The sequence below is a fragment of the Manis pentadactyla genome, chromosome 7 (assembly GCF_030020395.1).
Source record: "Manis pentadactyla isolate mManPen7 chromosome 7, mManPen7.hap1, whole genome shotgun sequence".
In the NCBI taxonomy this organism is placed as follows: Eukaryota; Metazoa; Chordata; class Mammalia; order Pholidota; family Manidae; genus Manis; species Manis pentadactyla.
Window position 1 is genome coordinate 60,482,651 of NC_080025.1, and position 17,165 is coordinate 60,499,815.

Sequence of the window (17,165 nt, forward strand, 5' to 3'; positions counted from 1 at the left end):
AAATCCTAAGGCAGATTAAATTTTAAAATATGCCATATCTGTAACTCAACATTGTGAATAGCACAAAGAATTGAGGAAATACTCTTTCAATACTTGAAAACTTATCTGAGTCAGCAAAGAAGTCACATCACTGAGGGGTGAATGAAGTCTTTGTTCTTTCACTTTGTCTTCCCCATTCATGTAAATGAAAATATTCATATTGGAACTATACTTAACCTTCAATTTTTTGGAACTTCATTGATTTTTATCTTTTGGTGAACATAAGAAATACACAAGAGTGACAGATTTTATTTTTCCTTCAGGCTCATGGAAGACAAAATTACTAACTACATTTGTGAGTTAGGCAAAAGCCAAGGAAAGCATCATGTGAGAATCAATTGACTATATTTAATATACAATAAATTATAACATTACATAATATAACAGAATATTGTATATTTTATTAACTGTTATTTGTAAGTTGCCTGCTACACATCTTTTATATCTGTAAAATAGTAAATGTACACATATATGGTAAATGTATATAAATTTATATGCATACATATATTTGAAGACCCAGTTGTTAGAAATTTACCAGTATGTTAATAATTAAAGATAAGACAAATTAGGAACTAATTACTATTTTAAAAATATTTAGTCTCCCTATCAGGAACATGGTATACTTCTAAACATATTTTCCAAATGTTCTTAAATGTTTCAAAATTTCATTTTATTCATATAAATAATCTTTGTGGTAGCTTTTGAATTGCCTTTGTGAATGGCATCCTTTTAAACTTTCCATTTGTAAGGTTTGATTCCTTTCCTTTTAAAGTAAAAAAAATCTAGGGCTATAAAATTACCTTTAAGTAAGATCTTAGGCAATGCATGTAAAATTTGATAAGTGTTCTCATTTTCTAAGCAAACTGTTGTATATTTGATTTCCTCACTGACCCAATAATTATTTAGAAGAGAATTTTTGGCTCCAAGTGGTTGATGTTTCTTTAAACTTTTGTTTTTAATTCCTACTTTTGTATACTGTGGTCAAGAAATGTGGACTGAATTTTTTCTACATTTTGGAACTTATTGAGATTCCTTGGTAGTCTAGTTTATATAATTAATTTCACTAAATCATTCATGTTTACAACAAGGGTTTCTTTCACAGAAAAGATTATTTATGTCTATATGTGTATATTTGTATAAATTTTTGATATGGTCATAATAGTGTATATTAGTTGCCTATTAAAGTCAAGCTTCTGTTATTTTAATGTTACTATTTATACATAAAGATTAATAAGTAGTATGTTTCATGATAGACTATAGCATTTATACACATAAAATTATATTCCTTATTGTGGTTGATGTGTCTTTGCCTTGAATTCTTTTTTATCTGCTATTAGTACTGTCACCCTTTTCTTTTTAGTTTGCAGTTTTGTGGAATAACTTTATGTATCCCTGTGTTTTGCTGTTTCACCCTATTATGACTGGAAGTATAGTTTTAACAACTCTTTACATGGAAAGATATATGAGTGTTAGATTTTTAGGCATTGCTTTCTGAAAATTACCTTCTATTTTCTTGGAGGATAAACACCAATTTGTCTTGCTGTATAGTACTTACATCATGTCCCTTATTTTATCCTTAAAACACTACAAATGTTGCTCCATAATCTTTGCTATTTCAAGTTAAATAGAAGCCTGTAGACAGCTTCATCTTTTTGTTCCTTTCTTGGTAACCAATTTTTTTCTGCCAAGATAATTGCAAGAATTTCCTTTTCTCTGAGAACCTAAAGACATTTTCCATGCTTAATTGTGTTCCTTTAATTAACTTTTCCTGGAACATAGTAAACCTTTTGAACATTAAAACTTAGATCTTTTCTCAGCAAGAAGATATTTCTCTTTTTAATGCTTCTATTCCATTTGTTCAGGTTTTATCTTAAGAATCCCCTTTTATTTTTAGATCCAATTTTTATTCTTGTTCTTCAAAGCTGTCATCTTCTCTCTCATCACTTTTATCTTTTTATACATTTCCTAGCATACTGCATTCTCTATATCAGTAATTCTCAAAGTGTGTCCCAAGGATAGCTGTGTTCCAGTAAATGTTTAATAACTGGCTGGGATAAGGGGTGAGGGCATATTCTCATTTGCAGAATTTATTGATTTTTGTAGTTTAAATACTCCCACCATGGCCAATTTTAAGCTACCAACATGATGTCTCACTGAATGTGGAGTTGGGAAGAGATGCTAAGAATTGACTATCATGGGCTGGTGCAAGCCAGCCTCAGTGATATCATTGTGGAGGACTCCTAACCATTCAGGGGTTCTGTAAAGTTCTCTAGTCCTGCAATATAGAACATCACAAAATACTTTTCTTTAGACATTCCATAGTAAGATTCATATGTGTATGAATATATGTACATGTATGAATATGTGTGTGCATATATATCTATATCTTTATCTCTCTTTATATAATATATGCACATGTATGTGTATATGGTATGTGTGTAGAGAGAGATAATATAAATTCCATTACTCCATATGTGAAAATCTGAACTTACCAAGTAGATGATTTAGGAGTAGCATATATCACATTATAAATTACTTTTTTTAACATAAAACATTTTTCCAATCATACTCTGAGATAACTTTTTCTCCTAGGAAATTGAAAATAATACTACAGCTATGCATAATTTTTTGGGCCATTTATTTTGCAAAGGATGCTATACCTTTAGTAGGCAACAGAGAGAAAAATAGGACCCAAAATGAGAATTTTGTTTTGATTTTTTTAACCCTTAGTTCTTGTTATTGAGAGAACATTTAGGATAAATGCTACTCAATACTCAGTTTTTTGTCATATTAAAAAAATATACACTGACTTTCTAGCCTGCAATAAAAATACATTTCATAACTGTTCTCCATTTTGCTGTTTTCCATTGTTTCAAATATGCTTTCAAAAGTGTTCTTGAAATTACAAATAATCAGAGAAATCTGTGTTGCTCTTGTCTTTCTCTCTCTGGTACCTTTCATATTTCTTTCCAAACAAATCATTTGCTAGAAGAAAACTAATTTTTTTGCCCTTCTTAGCAACATTGATTTGATGGTTTTTTTATTTGAATATTTTTCCTCACTTGCTTAGTTCTCTAAAGTTTTTGAAAATGAAGGCTACCCATAGCTGATGTCCATTCCAGGACATTTTTTGCTCCTAAATATTTCCTGAATTCAACCCTTTCCATTCATTCTGATCACCACAACAAGGCAGGCCTCTCAGCACCTCACTTTGCACAGCATCCTGATGGTCCCCCTTGGTCTCCCTTCCTTTCAACCTGCTTTGCCTTGTGCTGCAAGAAGTATCACCCTGAACAACAGTCTTATCATGTCTTGACATGCTTCAGGTTTAGACTCTTCCGTTACTGTCTCTTAGCATTATCTGATCAAACTTTCCTGCCAGGTTTCCCAAGGGAGGCCTGTCATCTGACTGCTTACATACTTCTCTCTGTCTACAGCTGGAATGCCTTTTTCCTTCTCTTGACTAATTCACCTCAAGTCACACCATTTACTAGAAGTCCACAGTGATTTTTCCTTTTCCTGAATTCTAACAGCAACATTCATTCACTTATTCACCTTATATTTATCAACTACTATGTTTGAGGCATTCTGGGCATATAGTGGTGAGTAAAGCAATTGTAATCTTTGCTCCTTAAAAGAACCTCATACGCTACAGTGGCATGGTATCTAATTATTTGTCATACAGATGAATTGACCCTTCAGTCAGCTTGGAAACTTTTTGTTGGCAGACTCTCTCATATTATATAGTTTCCCCAGTGCCCATCAGAGTGGGGCAGACAGAGTAAGCTGTTGGCTTGACTGGACATTCTCAAGGTCTGCCTATAAATAGGCCAAATCACTGCATTTGGATTTTTCTGAAGGAATTCCATTGTGCGAAACTGCCTGTGTGATACTAGAAAGACCAATACTCAACTCAGAAGAATCCACATACAAAGCCTCTCTTTTATAGATTCGGTCTTGTCTTGGTGATTTTTTAGAGAAATTTTCACTTAAGTATGTAATTCTACATTCCCTCCAACAGTAACTCCCTCAGTTGTTGGCGATCCAACACAGAAGACCTCAATTCTTTAATGAAAAAATCCAAACAGAAAGAAGAAAAAATTATCTTTGTAATTTCTGTAAGAAATGTGATTTCTTAAAGATTATAGTAGCAGTAGAAAAATAAATAAATCACAAAGAGAAGCCCTTGCTTCCACAAGTAACACTTACTTGTCACATAATTAGGAAAAGGTAAACACAGGCTGCAAACACTGTCTCAAAGTGGAATTAAAATTATCAAGCTGTCTCTGGGTTGGGAAAATGGACTAATCAGATCTTACTCATATAAGGAACACATTACCAAAATTCAGCATAAAATGTAGCAATACTGCAAAAAATGTGCCAAGTACGATTTCACTGTCAATAATATTTTTCCATTCCCTAGCTGTGCTGGGTCTGCCGTGTTGTAAATCCCTAGAAAGGTCTCCGGGCCATTGAAGATTCCTGGGCCTTGCTGTCAAACCAGTGGTTCCCATGAAGTTCCACTCTGAAGAGAGTCATCTAGAGCCTTTCAGTGTGGGAGTCATTCAGTCAAATAAACAACTTCTTTTGCCAAACCCGAGGTTCTTAACCTGGGGCCAGTGGATTCCTCAAGGAGACCAGGGATGGAATTCAGGGGTTCGATGAATTTTTATGGGGGGAAAAAATATCTCTATTTTCACCAAGCTCTACCTGAAATGCAGGTAAAAATCAGAGTAGTATTAGCAGTCCCTGGACTCTTCCATCCATACAAATCACATATATTTTCTTATCACAAATATTATTATAGTTGTTACAAATATTTTGAGATATTATTGACACTCATCACTACTTCAAAATCATGGTAGTCATTAAGCCTGCCCCTAGATTTGCTATTAATATGCTAATAAAGAAGCACATATATTATTTTTCTACTCACTTGGTTTTTAAAAATATTTTGATAATAATATCTTTCAATATAGTTGGCTGCCTTTGTAATTTTTAAGTATTTTATTTTATGTGTTAAAAACATGATGGCAAAGGGTCCATAGATTCAGAGGCATCTGTGACCCAAAAAAGTTGAGTATTCCTAGCTCAGTTCCCATTTTTAATATTTGTTAACTGATCACATGAATTTAAAGAAATGAAACAATAGGTTTGGACCAGTTTTGAATAGATTTGAATAAGCATGATTTTGTAAATAACAATTTTGTTGTTATAGTTAAAGAAAGATGAACTGATATAGAGACCTTAAAAATGGGTTAAGAACAACAGTCTGCAAATGAATTAACTACAACCTATATCAGAGGCTATCAATCTAATTAGAGTTGGAACAGATTAAATATAGCATTACCACCATGACCAAAATGAGGGTATAGGTGCATTGTGAGGTCCCCCAAAATCTTGGAATAAGTTGTATGTTTCACTTTTGTCAGGTGAGTATCCAATCTATTAAGTGGAAGAAGGTAAAATGCAAACTTCATAAGAACTGTTAGTATATCACTATTATTTGAGGTAGTAGTAGTAATAATAATATATATATTAACAAATATATATATATTTAAAGTTTCTGCCATATCCCTGCTTATTTTAATCATCAAAAATCACCCTCAATATAAACTCTGTTCTCATGTAATTGTCACACCTCTAAGAGGAAAGACCAGATATATTACATCCATGTTACAGGTGGGAAAACTGAGATTCAGGAAAACTGGACAGTTTGTCAGGGTTAAAACAAAAGGATATAATTTCCACTTAGATGTGGAAACAATCTTTGAAAGGTTAGGGAGTTGCAGTAAGTGTCAGGGCTGGGATTCAAATCCATAAGGGCAGATTTCAAAATCTCGTGGATTTTCCATTGTGTGGTGCTGTGTGCCTCACTCCTCCTTTCTCCAAATTAAAGAGCAAATTCGTTAGAAGTGACAACCCATGACCCCACCCCCACTCCAAGAAAATTGTATTTTACTCAGCTGAATCACAAGGATACACTCCAGGGAGAGAAGATAAAACATTCCCCAAACTCTGGCATAGCTCCCAGTTAATTCAAGGGTCCCAGGAGAGGTGACGTGTCTTTGGGATGTTAGCGCTGCTTTCTCCTTTCAGGCCCTGCCCACCCAGCCACTGCGGGACCCAGAAGGCGTCCCTCTTTGTTCTGCTGCATCTCAGAGACAAAGCCATTACTAGAGGGGAATGTGTTCTGAATCAAAGAATTCACTATGGAATGGGAATCATTATGTCATATAGATGTGTTTTCCAAATCTTTGGAGTAAATCTGAGTAATGGCCAATGCTTGCGTGTCTGATTTCCCATTTATGTGAAAGCAAACCTTATTAGTCATTTGTGGGCTTTTGAGGGACAGACAGGCATCTTCCCATTTTTTGTTATTTTGTTTTCAAATGTACTGTTAAACTGTTGAAGAGCATAAGCCAAGAGCATGCTGTTAATGCCATTACAAGATCTGGCAGTAGTGGGAGTTCTTGCACTTTTAAAAAAAATACCAGGCTTTGGAGGACTTGGAAAATTGTCCCAGTGTCCTCAGGCTGTGAGCTTTTGCGTGGTAATACGGGTCCATCTAATAAACCTCCTTTTTTCTGGAAGCTCTCATTTTGGTCATGGTGGTAATGCCATACTTAATCTGTTTCACCTCTAATGAGATTGAGAGCCTCTGATGTATTTAGTCCCCTCATGTGTTGCTCACTCATTTGCAGACTGTTCTTCTTGACCCATTTTTAAGCTCTGTGTATCAGTCTTTCTTTAATTAGAGAATAATGAAAATGTTACTGATAAAATCATGCATATTCAAATCTATTTTTTTCAAACTATTTGCTTATCATATCCATTTTAAGAGCCTGTTATGTTCAACTTTGCTTCCTTTCTGCCCCAAAGCCTCACTTCCATGCAATAGTTAATCGTCATTTAGATGTTTACAAAGGGTTTGTCTTTCTAGACTTTTTGCATGATTTTGATGCTCCAAAGATTAAAACCTCAATGCAACAATAATGCAAACTCTGCAACTGTGGTTTCAAACACAAACTAACTTCCAAGTAATATGACTGCACAAACCTCCCAAAGCTTTATCCCAATTAGCTTTCTTAAAAATCTAAGCAAAATTTTATTTTCATTTGAAATGTAATTTTGCATTATCTGATCTATTACTGCAATTTTCTTCACTTAACAGGAAGAGAATTAACAAAAAGTTCAACTGTTGAATATCTACAAGGAGAAAAGATTCATTTATAGTTTTACTTCTCTTTGTCATAGTGGCTTAAGAAGGATGTGAGAAAACAACTGAAGTATAATCATTTCCTTTCTCTTCTCTCACCCTGACTTTTCAGGTACTTCCACGACTTACAGAATCTTAGTTTGGCTTACTGCAGAAAGTTCACAAAGGTTTACAGTACCTGAATTTAGGGAATGGATGCCACAAGCTCTTCTGTTTGGACCTTTCCGTCTGCACCCAGGTTTGTCCTTCAATCCTCTCTTTCTTGCAGCAGGCGAGGAAGTCCTCCGGAGAACAGGCTACATCCAACCCTCATGTTATACTAACGGCGTGCACGGGTTGCAGCACACTTCGCAGAGGTTTTAAGTTACATGGCCACAGCTGCTTAAATTTGCCCCAGGATCACTACTATAGGCTCTTGGCTTCCTTCCACTGCTGTGTCACATCCACAAACAGGCAGAGCTCATTAGATGAAAAAACAGACCACTTCACGATTATAATACCAGAGTCCAAATCCTGAAAACTTTAGAATTGCTACCAAGATACAAACAAAAGAAAACCTTTTTGAGGGAGAATTTACAAAGAACTTCCTGCCTGAAAAGTCAATTAGCTGCCAAGTGGGCTTTCAAAAAAGTAAATTGTATTGGGTAAAACATAACACGTGATAGATATAAGAAAGGAAATCTACAAAGATTTAACTTTTAAAATTGCATTATGTCCTTGGGCTAAATAACATGAAGATTTGAAATCTGTGCGGGGAAATATTTATTTTTGAAGGAATAAGATTAAGCAAAATTGGGCAGAAAATAGGGTGGAATTGTGCAGGTAGGACATGGTGCTTTGGAAGGGGTTACTGCCTCACACTTTGCAGACACTTTGTTTCTGCTCTATTTTGGTAGATTTAAGTCATGATTCTCTTCTTCCACCTCTCTGTGTATTTTACTGATATTAAATGTTTATCATTCTATAAGAATATGATAACATAAATGAGAACTGGCTGAAATACTGGTAGTTACATTTATTGAGTTGTTGCTATATGCCACGTGTTGAGTGCTCTACACAGAGATTTAGTCCTCATGTATTTGCTTTGTGGTATATATTTATTTTGTCCATTTGGAAACAAAGAGTCAAAGGTGCCCAAGGTTGCACAGCTGGTGAAAGCTCATGTTACTGGTGCAGTTATAAGCACCATTGGTAGATACCCAGGCAAGCAGATTCCCCTGGAGGGAATACAGGGGCAGCACTGGTTTCTCCTCCTAGGTCGTTGATGCACAGAATTTTTACTTTGCCACCACGCTGGCATACCATTGTTTCCAGGTACGCTAGGCAGTATGGAGGAAGTGGGGGAAAGGGGGAGAGGTCTCTGAGGGCTGAAACATCTAGAATTTACACCTGTTTATAATCCACTGATGTGTAGCTTGCTAAACATCAACATCTACCATCATTCTATGACTGAGAGGGTCTCAACATTCCCTCAGCTTGACTGAACTTTAGACAGGCTTTTTGACCCTAGGCCCTGACCTCCCTTTTCTTAGAGCATTTACTTTACAAAAATTGCAATTGTACATCCTTTCTCTGCTCCCTTTGAGATGTGAACTTCTTAAAATCTTCTTGCCAGTTTCGCAACCCAGGAATGCCATCCTCAAGGACCAAGGACACATCCTTTGATATGTAATCAAGGGAGACAGCATCAGTATGTCCTAGTCTGGGTAGGTGGGTAGGAGCCTAACTTCAATATGGGTGTCAATTAGCAAACACAAGTGGTCTCATCACAGAGAAAAATATTTGCAAATTTAGGAATGACTCCATGTGCTTGACACGTCCCACTGACCCTTCTCCCCTTTGAGGATACATCTTCTAGTACTTTCCCACTAGCTCACCGAGTGCTTAAACACCCTCCAGTGTGACTTACCTTCTTGTTCTCCTCAGTTTCCACAAGGTAAGTATTGAAGCAGCAATGCACAACGCAGACAGACACATGTCCTAAGGATAAATATTCTCAGACACAGTAAAGTTTAATGAGAGGTTCAAAGAATTAATGACTCTGTAGCCAGACATGTGTGCAAAGACAAAGTCTGTCTTAAAATTTTGGGACTATTTAAAATTCTGGAGTTTTCACATAAAATTATAGACTTTAAGCTTCTCTTTAAAAACTAGAAAAACTAGCAAAATTGGCCCTGCATTACCAAATAGCAACAACAGGCCGGAGCTGAGTCAGCCTCATCCCTTGGACATGAAGCTGTCCTCCCCTCTGCTCAGTAATGTCCACACATGCACTTACACCTGGACAGCTACCACTTAGCTGTATCACCTACCCATCCTTGGTAGGTATTTAAATTAGGCTGAATATGTAAAGAATAGGTTTCTTTTCCTTAATTTGTAAGTCTCAAACCTCAGTGAAGTATTTCACATCATTATGCAAAATAATATTAGTTTCTTTTGTTCATCCCTCTTCCATTTCCATTTATTCATTTAATAATTCAACAGAGATTGCCATAATGAAAATATTTTTCAAATTAAATAATTAAAAATTTTATTTCAGAGCCTGAGTGCAATATTTTCTTGATAGTATTTTCAGAAGAAAAAAATCCCAACTTATTTAACAAAAATTCTGGTCAAATCAGTTAAACAAATTTGATTCACTTGCTTTTATACTTACTATTTACTTAAAATTATAAAAATCTAAGTTTATACTTGTGGGTAAAATTGCAGTATTTCCAGATTCTCTCCCCTGGCTTTAGTGTATCCCCATATAAATAGGTGTTTACAAGGGGTGGAGAGAAGTAGTCCATCTCCGAAATTGATATATAGGTGGTTACAAGGGGAGGGGGAGTGAGGGCATATCTGGACCAGAGAGGTTTGGTGGTGTCCCTTTTTACAGCTAGGGTCACGAGAGACCTGGCTGAGCAGAAGTGGATGACTGCTTGTAAGCAATAAATAGGTTTCTCCCACTTTATTTCTCCCTTTGACTGATTTCGGCTTCAAAGGTTATTTGCCCTGGGCTGGGAACATATTTTTTTCCCCCTGGAGTTACAAGGCCATAAAATGATCTTTTAAAAACCATGTTTAAATACAACTTGGGAAGATTTTTGGACACAAAATGGTTTTATCATGTAGAGAAGGTAGTTTCTTGTGATCCTTTGTTATGTATGGTCTGGGAGACATTTAGTGACCATGAATGGGCCCATCTTGTTCTCTACTCTAAGGAATGATGTGTGATGTAATTTACAGCAGACCTTTATGAGATATTTATTGAATATTTGGATTACTGTTCAGTGAAATAAGTGAAACTAATGAATTATTATATGAGATGTTGGTTGTTTTCCTTTGTACCTCATACTTTGCTTCAGGGAACCACTGCTCGCTCTTCTCTTATAATTTGGGGGAACTGTCACTCATGACATGTTGAAGCAATACACTGTAGTAATTGGGAACATGGGTCTGGGGCATTTTCATTTTAATCCTGAGTTTGCTTTTTACTGGTTATGGGACTGGGACAGTTTAAGCTTTCGGTATACCTCAGTTTCCTTATCTATAAAATGAGGAAGATACTAGTCCCTACCTTATAAGTGTGTTGTGTGAATTAAATGACTTGGTACATATAAGATCAATGATCATATAAGATCACTAGAACAGTGGCTGTATACAGTAGATGTTTATTAACCATTAGCTATTATTATTAGCTTCTTGGTATTAGTATTTTCCTATGGCCACTGGTCATTTGACTGAGGCCTATGCAATCTAAATTCCATCTGCAGTGGCTGTGATTTTTCCAGGAAAAAGTTTGACCCTAGCAAAACCATTCAGAATACTTCTAGGTACTCAACATTGGGAAAAATCAACTCTGTTTTCCCTGAGGTTGCAGAGTCTAGAGTGTGTAAGTCTAGGCTGGTCTGTGGTTCTCTTGCCAGGAGCATGGAAGAAATTAGTCAACAGTGTGAAGAATGAAACCATCACAAAGGGACCAATCTGTGAGAGGGAAAGATGATGTATTTGAGAAGAGAGATGATATATTTTTTAGCTGCACTTCCAGTTCCCTTTAGTTAGGGAACCATTAGTTCCCTTTCTACCTGAGCTAGTTTATGTTGGGTTTCCTTCATTGCAAGTGAAGGAAACTGACTGGTACAACTGATGAGGTTGTGAATCCTACTGAGGTTTTAGTTGGGGTAACAAAAATACTTCTGGTTGAGCTTGATGGAGAATCTTACTCAAGGAAAAAAACTAAGGTCCAAGAAAGAAAGTTGTAAAGGTTTCTCATTGCTCTTCTCATGCTTGTATTTTACCATATATCTGAATTTGTTGCTTTGAGCATGCTTGTGACTGACCACAAATTAATCCTTAACATCCAAGAAGCCAGATTTAAAACTGCTTTCCTGTTTTGCTGGCATTAACAGTTGGAACCTAATTAGCAAAGACATTCCCTAATGACTTTTTTGGAGGTAAGTTTTGTCAAAGAATAATATAGATACAGAAAAGTGTACAAAGTCCTATGAACATTCACGTACATGCCCTTTGACGGACACAGCACATATTTTTCTTGGGTATGCACATAGGAGTTGAATGGCTGGGTAATGAAATATATGTATGCTTGGCTTTTGTTGATAATGTTAATTTCCTAAATTGGCTGTGTCAGTCCTAATGACACTTTGATGACTTAGAAATCTCATTTAGATTTAATTTCTGTGGGAAATCTAATGCTGCAGCTCCCACACTTACTCCTCATAGTTACCCATATAACTTTTCACAGCAATGCTATTATTAAAGTGCACTATGAGAGAGCTAAGAGGACAACATTCAAACCTAGAATGGGTTTCTATGCTGATAAGCACACTTCCCTTCTCAAAAATAAGCAGCAAGTATTTATATCATCTTATATTCACTTCCACAGCAAGTTTCATTAAACTCCCTTTTCAAGTGTTTTTATCAAGCTTTCAGAACCCATATAATGACGATTACTTTCACTAAAAGAAACTAAGAAGAGAGGTTTAAAAATATTGTGTTTTCTCTGCATTATTGTACAGGGAAGATAAAGTACTTGAGGGAAGAAACCTGACCAGGGATTTCTAATTTATTTCATATTAGTTTTACCTTGTTTTGTTTTGGCATTCCGGTACCAAGAACAAATTTAATCATAATCCTCAGTTTATGTCACACTTTCATCATCATTTCATACATATATATAATATACATACACATACACACATACACACAGGTTTCCCCCACTATCTGAAAGTATAGTGGTCTTGCAAAACCTTTGGAAGCCGAAATGGCATAAGGTGAAGAAGCAATTAGCATTATTTATTTGGAATCAATTTTGAGCATTCTCAGACCCCAACAAATAACCTTTCTTAGGCTTTTCTGATAGCTGAGGACACATCTTGCTAACGAATGCACACAATAAATTGAGATACAGCATATGCTCACAGACATAGTTCAAAGCTATGGTGGCTTGATGCTGAGATGTTGAGTGTAGTTCCCAGAGAAAGAACTTGGTGGCGCCACTCTCCCTGCTTGGGGTGCACACTGCCTCAATAAGGGCTCACTGCAAATCAATGCTGAAAATTATTTTCTCTTTTTGCCTTTTTTCGTAAAAGTAAAAGTCCGGATTTCTTTAAATTAGGGAAAACAGATACTAATGAGTGCTTTTGTAAATGAGTAATGCAAACTTTCAAAAAGTGGGGGATAAATATAAAAATGTTTAAGAATGTATTCTTGCATTCTCATATTGTGGTGCTGTATGTATTTTCAAATTCTCATAAACAATACTGTGCTATAGATCTTGCTCTTTTTCTTACTTCTGGTTATATGTATATATATTTTTTGATATCATTAATGTACAATTACTTGAACAACATTATGGTTACTAGACTCCCTCTATTATCAAGCCCCCCCGACATACCCCATTATAGTCACTGTCCATCAGCATAGTAAGATGCTATAGAATCATTACTTGTCTTCCCTGTATATACTGCCTTCTCCATGTCCCCACCCCCCTACATTATGTGTGCTAATCGTAATGCCCCGTTTCCCTCCTTATCCCTCCCTTCCCACCCATCCTCCTCAATCCCTTTCCCTTTGGTAACTGTTAGTCCATTCTTGGGTTCTGTGAGTCTGCTGCTGTTTTGTTCCTTCAGTTTTTTCTTTGTTGTTATACTCCACAGATGAGTGAAATCATTTGATACTTGTCTTTCTCCGCCTGGCTTATTTCACTGAACATAATACTCTCTAGCTCCACCCATGTTGTTGCAAAAGGTAGGATTTGGTTTCTTCTTACAGCTGAATAATATTCCATTGTGTATATGTACCACATCTCCTTTATCCATTCATCTACTGATGGACACTTAGGTTGCTTCCATTTCTTGGCTATTGTAAATAGTGCTGCGATAAACATAGGGGTGCATCTGTCTTTTTCAAACTGGGCTGCTGCATTCTTAGGATAAATTCCTAGGAGTGGAATTCCTGGGTCAAATGGTATTTCTATTTTGAGTTTTTTGAGGAACCTCCATACTGCATTCCACAATGGTTGAACTAGTTTACATTCCCACCAGCAGTGTAAGAGGGTTCTCCTTTCTCCACATCTGTGCCAGCATTTGTTGTTGTTTGTCTTTTGGAATGTTGGCCATCCTAACTGGTGTGAGGTGATATCTCACTGTGGTTTTAATTTTCATTTTCCTGATGATTAGCAATGATGATTTCATGTGTCTGTTGGCCATCTGAATTTCTTCCTTGGAGAAGTGTCTTTTCAGATCCTGTGCCCATTTTTTAATTGGATTATTTGCTTTTTGTTTGTTGAGGTGTGTGAGCTCTTTATGTATTTTAGATGTCAACCCTTTAACAGATCTATCGTTTATGAATATATTCTCCCATACTGTAGGATGTCTTTTTGTTCTACTGATGGTATCCTTTGCTGTACAGAAGCTTTTTAGTTTGATATAGTCCCACTTGTTCATTTTTTATTTTGTTTCCCAACTTCTGACAATATTTCTTAAGGTGCTTAAATGACCTCTTCTCTCTAACCCCTTAATCATAGAGGGCCCCATGGTTCAGTTCTTAGTCCACTTTTCTTCTCAGCTTACACCCACTCCCTTGGTGATCTCACCTAGATATTGGCTTTAAATATCACCTACAATAATTGGCTTTAAATATTACCTACAATAATGACTGTTTATATTCCCACCAGCAGTGTAGTGTATATATATATATATATATATACACACACACACATGTATATATATATATATATATATATATATATATATATATATATATATACCAAATAATTATATATATGTGTATATACACACACACATATATACACATACATATATAAAGGAATATGTTTATATATGTATAAACACATATATACATGTATATGCTTATAGGAGTATATATATATGTATTAAGTAATATATATAGAGAGAAATTAATATATAGAGAGAAGTAATATATGTACATGTATACACACACATATGATATATATCTCCAACTCAGACTTCTCTCTCAAATATTCGACTCTTATACCTTAAAAAAAATCCTTGCTCTAAAATATAACTCTTTGCTCTACCTTTAGCCTTCTCCATCTCAGTTAATAACAGCTCCATGTTTATAGTTGTTTAGGCCAAAAATCTTAGTCAATATGTTACATACTGAATTGTACCTCTCCCCCAAATGCCGATGTCAAAGCCTTAACCCCTATTGTTTCAGAATGTGATCTTATTTGGAAACAGGGTCACTGCAGATGTAATTAGTTAAGATGAGTTCATTATGGTAGGCCTTAATCCAATATGATTGATGTCCTTAATAAAAAGGGGAAATTTGAACCCAGACAGATGCATATAAGAGAGCACCATGTGATCATGAAGATGGCCACCCATAAGTCGAGGAGAGAGGCCTGGACCATATCTTTCCCTCACACTGAAGGAGCCAACTTCAGAAGGAACCAGCCCTGCTGACACCTTGATCTTGGTACCTCAAGAACTGCTAGACAACAAATTTCTGTTGTTTAAGCCCCATTTGCAGCACTTGGTTGCAGTAGACCTGTCAAACTAATATGTTATCCTTGACTCTTCTCTTTCTCTCACACTTACCTCCACTCCATTTGACTATTACTTCAGAATCTATCCAGGATATGACTACTACTCACCACTTCCTTAGCCACCACCCCAGTCCACGCCGCTGTCGCCTCTTGCTTGGATTATTGTGATAGCCTCCTTACTGGCCTCTCTGCTTTCACTTCTGTCTCCTATAAGTCTCCTCTCAACACAGCATGTAGAGGGATTTTTTAAAAAATGAAGTCAATGTGCTTCCTCTGCTCAAATACCTGGCAGGGCTTCCTATTTATCCAGTAAAGGAACCTTCAGGACCCATGTTATCTGTCTTCTCCCACAAATGCCTTTCTGACATCACCTGCTATTCTCCCTCTTACCAACTCTGCTTCAGCCACACTGGTTTCCATGCTGTTCATTCAACACAGAAACTCCTGCCTCAGGGTTTTTGCACTGGCTCTACCTTTGTCAGGAATACTCCTTCTGCATCTACCTATATCGCTGACTTCTTCATTCCCTTTAGACTGTTCCTGACGGACCCACATGATGAATGAGTAAATGAATAAAAAGGCATCTGCTGAAATACTCCAAAGAGATCCACATCAGTTCCTGTTCATTTCAGAGTTCTCTAAAATATATTTTTGTTTCTTTCAAAATCTCAAAACAGAAAATAGGGGTAGCATTACGAGTGTTAATGGATAGGACAAACTACCTTACTTGTATATGAGAAAGTGCCAACTAGGAGTACAGTGATACTAAGTTATGTTTTTCCTTTAGTCTCTGATCTATTCGTGCATAACTCCAAGGATTCTCCTGCTCATATTTTCTTTGGGTGGCTACTTTCCCTATGGATTCATATTATCTCCGACTATGTGTAACAGCTGATTACAGCACTGTGTGGGAAGCCAGCCCTGGAATGACCACAGCTATGTTGGGAAGGAAGGTTGGGGTGCAGCTACCGCGTTCGCCCCTTGTTGCGGTGACGACAGCGATACGTACACAGACCTGGTTCACTTCAGTTGTTTATTGTTGCTCGGAAGGCCGGGAGAAGGTGAGTGAGAAGAAGCAACAGCCGGGGGGAGCGAATGAGAAGAAGAATGAGGGGAGAGAGGGAGACAGAGATTGAGAGAGTGGGAAAGAGAGTGAGAGAGTGAGAGAGAGAGAGAGTGAGAGAGTGAGTGAGTGAGAGAGTGCTTCTCTTTCCTGCTTATGCCTTATATAAAGGAAGCTGGCCTATGGTGATCAAGATCATGCAAGCCTATAGGAGCAACTTCCTTATGCTAATGCCACCTAACCAGGCAGGGTGGCGCCCAGGAAGCGTGCGCCACCTTAGGGCATTGGTCAACTAGAGTGGAAGGGCGGTGTTCAGCCATAGTGGGACTCAGCCTCGGCCGTAGGCCGGCCCCTACATCTCCCCCTTTTTTGTTTTTTAACACAATGAGGCTTGGGGACCATGCCTGTCTTAGGTTGTCAGGGAGGTGCAGCATCCTTACCCGTCATAGGGCAACAGACAGCTAAGGTCTGCGCCCTGTCTTAGGTTGGTATGCGTACCTCCTGATCTTACCCGTCTTTGACTACTGGTCCAACATATTGTGCTACACCCTAGGGGAGATGCCTTCTTCTATAGCTGCCATGGCCTGCACCAGAGCCATCCGCACTCTCCGATGTTGCCATTGCATGGAACAGAACACCCATGCCTGACCAGGCTTTGGTGGCATTTAGCATGGCTTCAGCAAACTGAGTTACAGACAGCGCCTCTACCTTTTGGGAACTAACATTCAATATTTCTTGCCATAGCTGAGTGGTGAGCACGTCAAACTCACTGGACCAATTGGTGGATAACATCTTGCCTAATTCCCTGGACA

The 17,165-nt window shown here is 37.1% G+C and overlaps 2 protein-coding genes across 3 annotated transcripts in view; one reads left to right on the top strand and one right to left on the bottom strand.

Moving 5' to 3' along the window:
• LRRC17 (leucine rich repeat containing 17) overlaps positions 1-7,883 on the bottom strand; it is a 29,207-nt gene extending 21,324 nt beyond the window's left edge. The window contains exon 1 of one of the 2 annotated variants that reach the window (XM_036892438.2): positions 7,437-7,883. The gene's annotated coding sequence lies outside the window, so the exon portion shown is untranslated. The remainder of the gene's footprint in view (positions 1-7,436) is intronic. The other variant, XM_057504430.1, reaches the window with a different exon arrangement.
• The window catches only part of FBXL13 (F-box and leucine rich repeat protein 13), a 234,634-nt gene that overhangs the window by 106,783 nt on the left and 110,686 nt on the right, over positions 1-17,165 (top strand). The window contains 2 exon segments of the mRNA XM_057504965.1: positions 7,371-7,417; positions 7,420-7,496. Coding sequence (XP_057360948.1) covers positions 7,371-7,417; positions 7,420-7,496 — 124 coding nt within the window.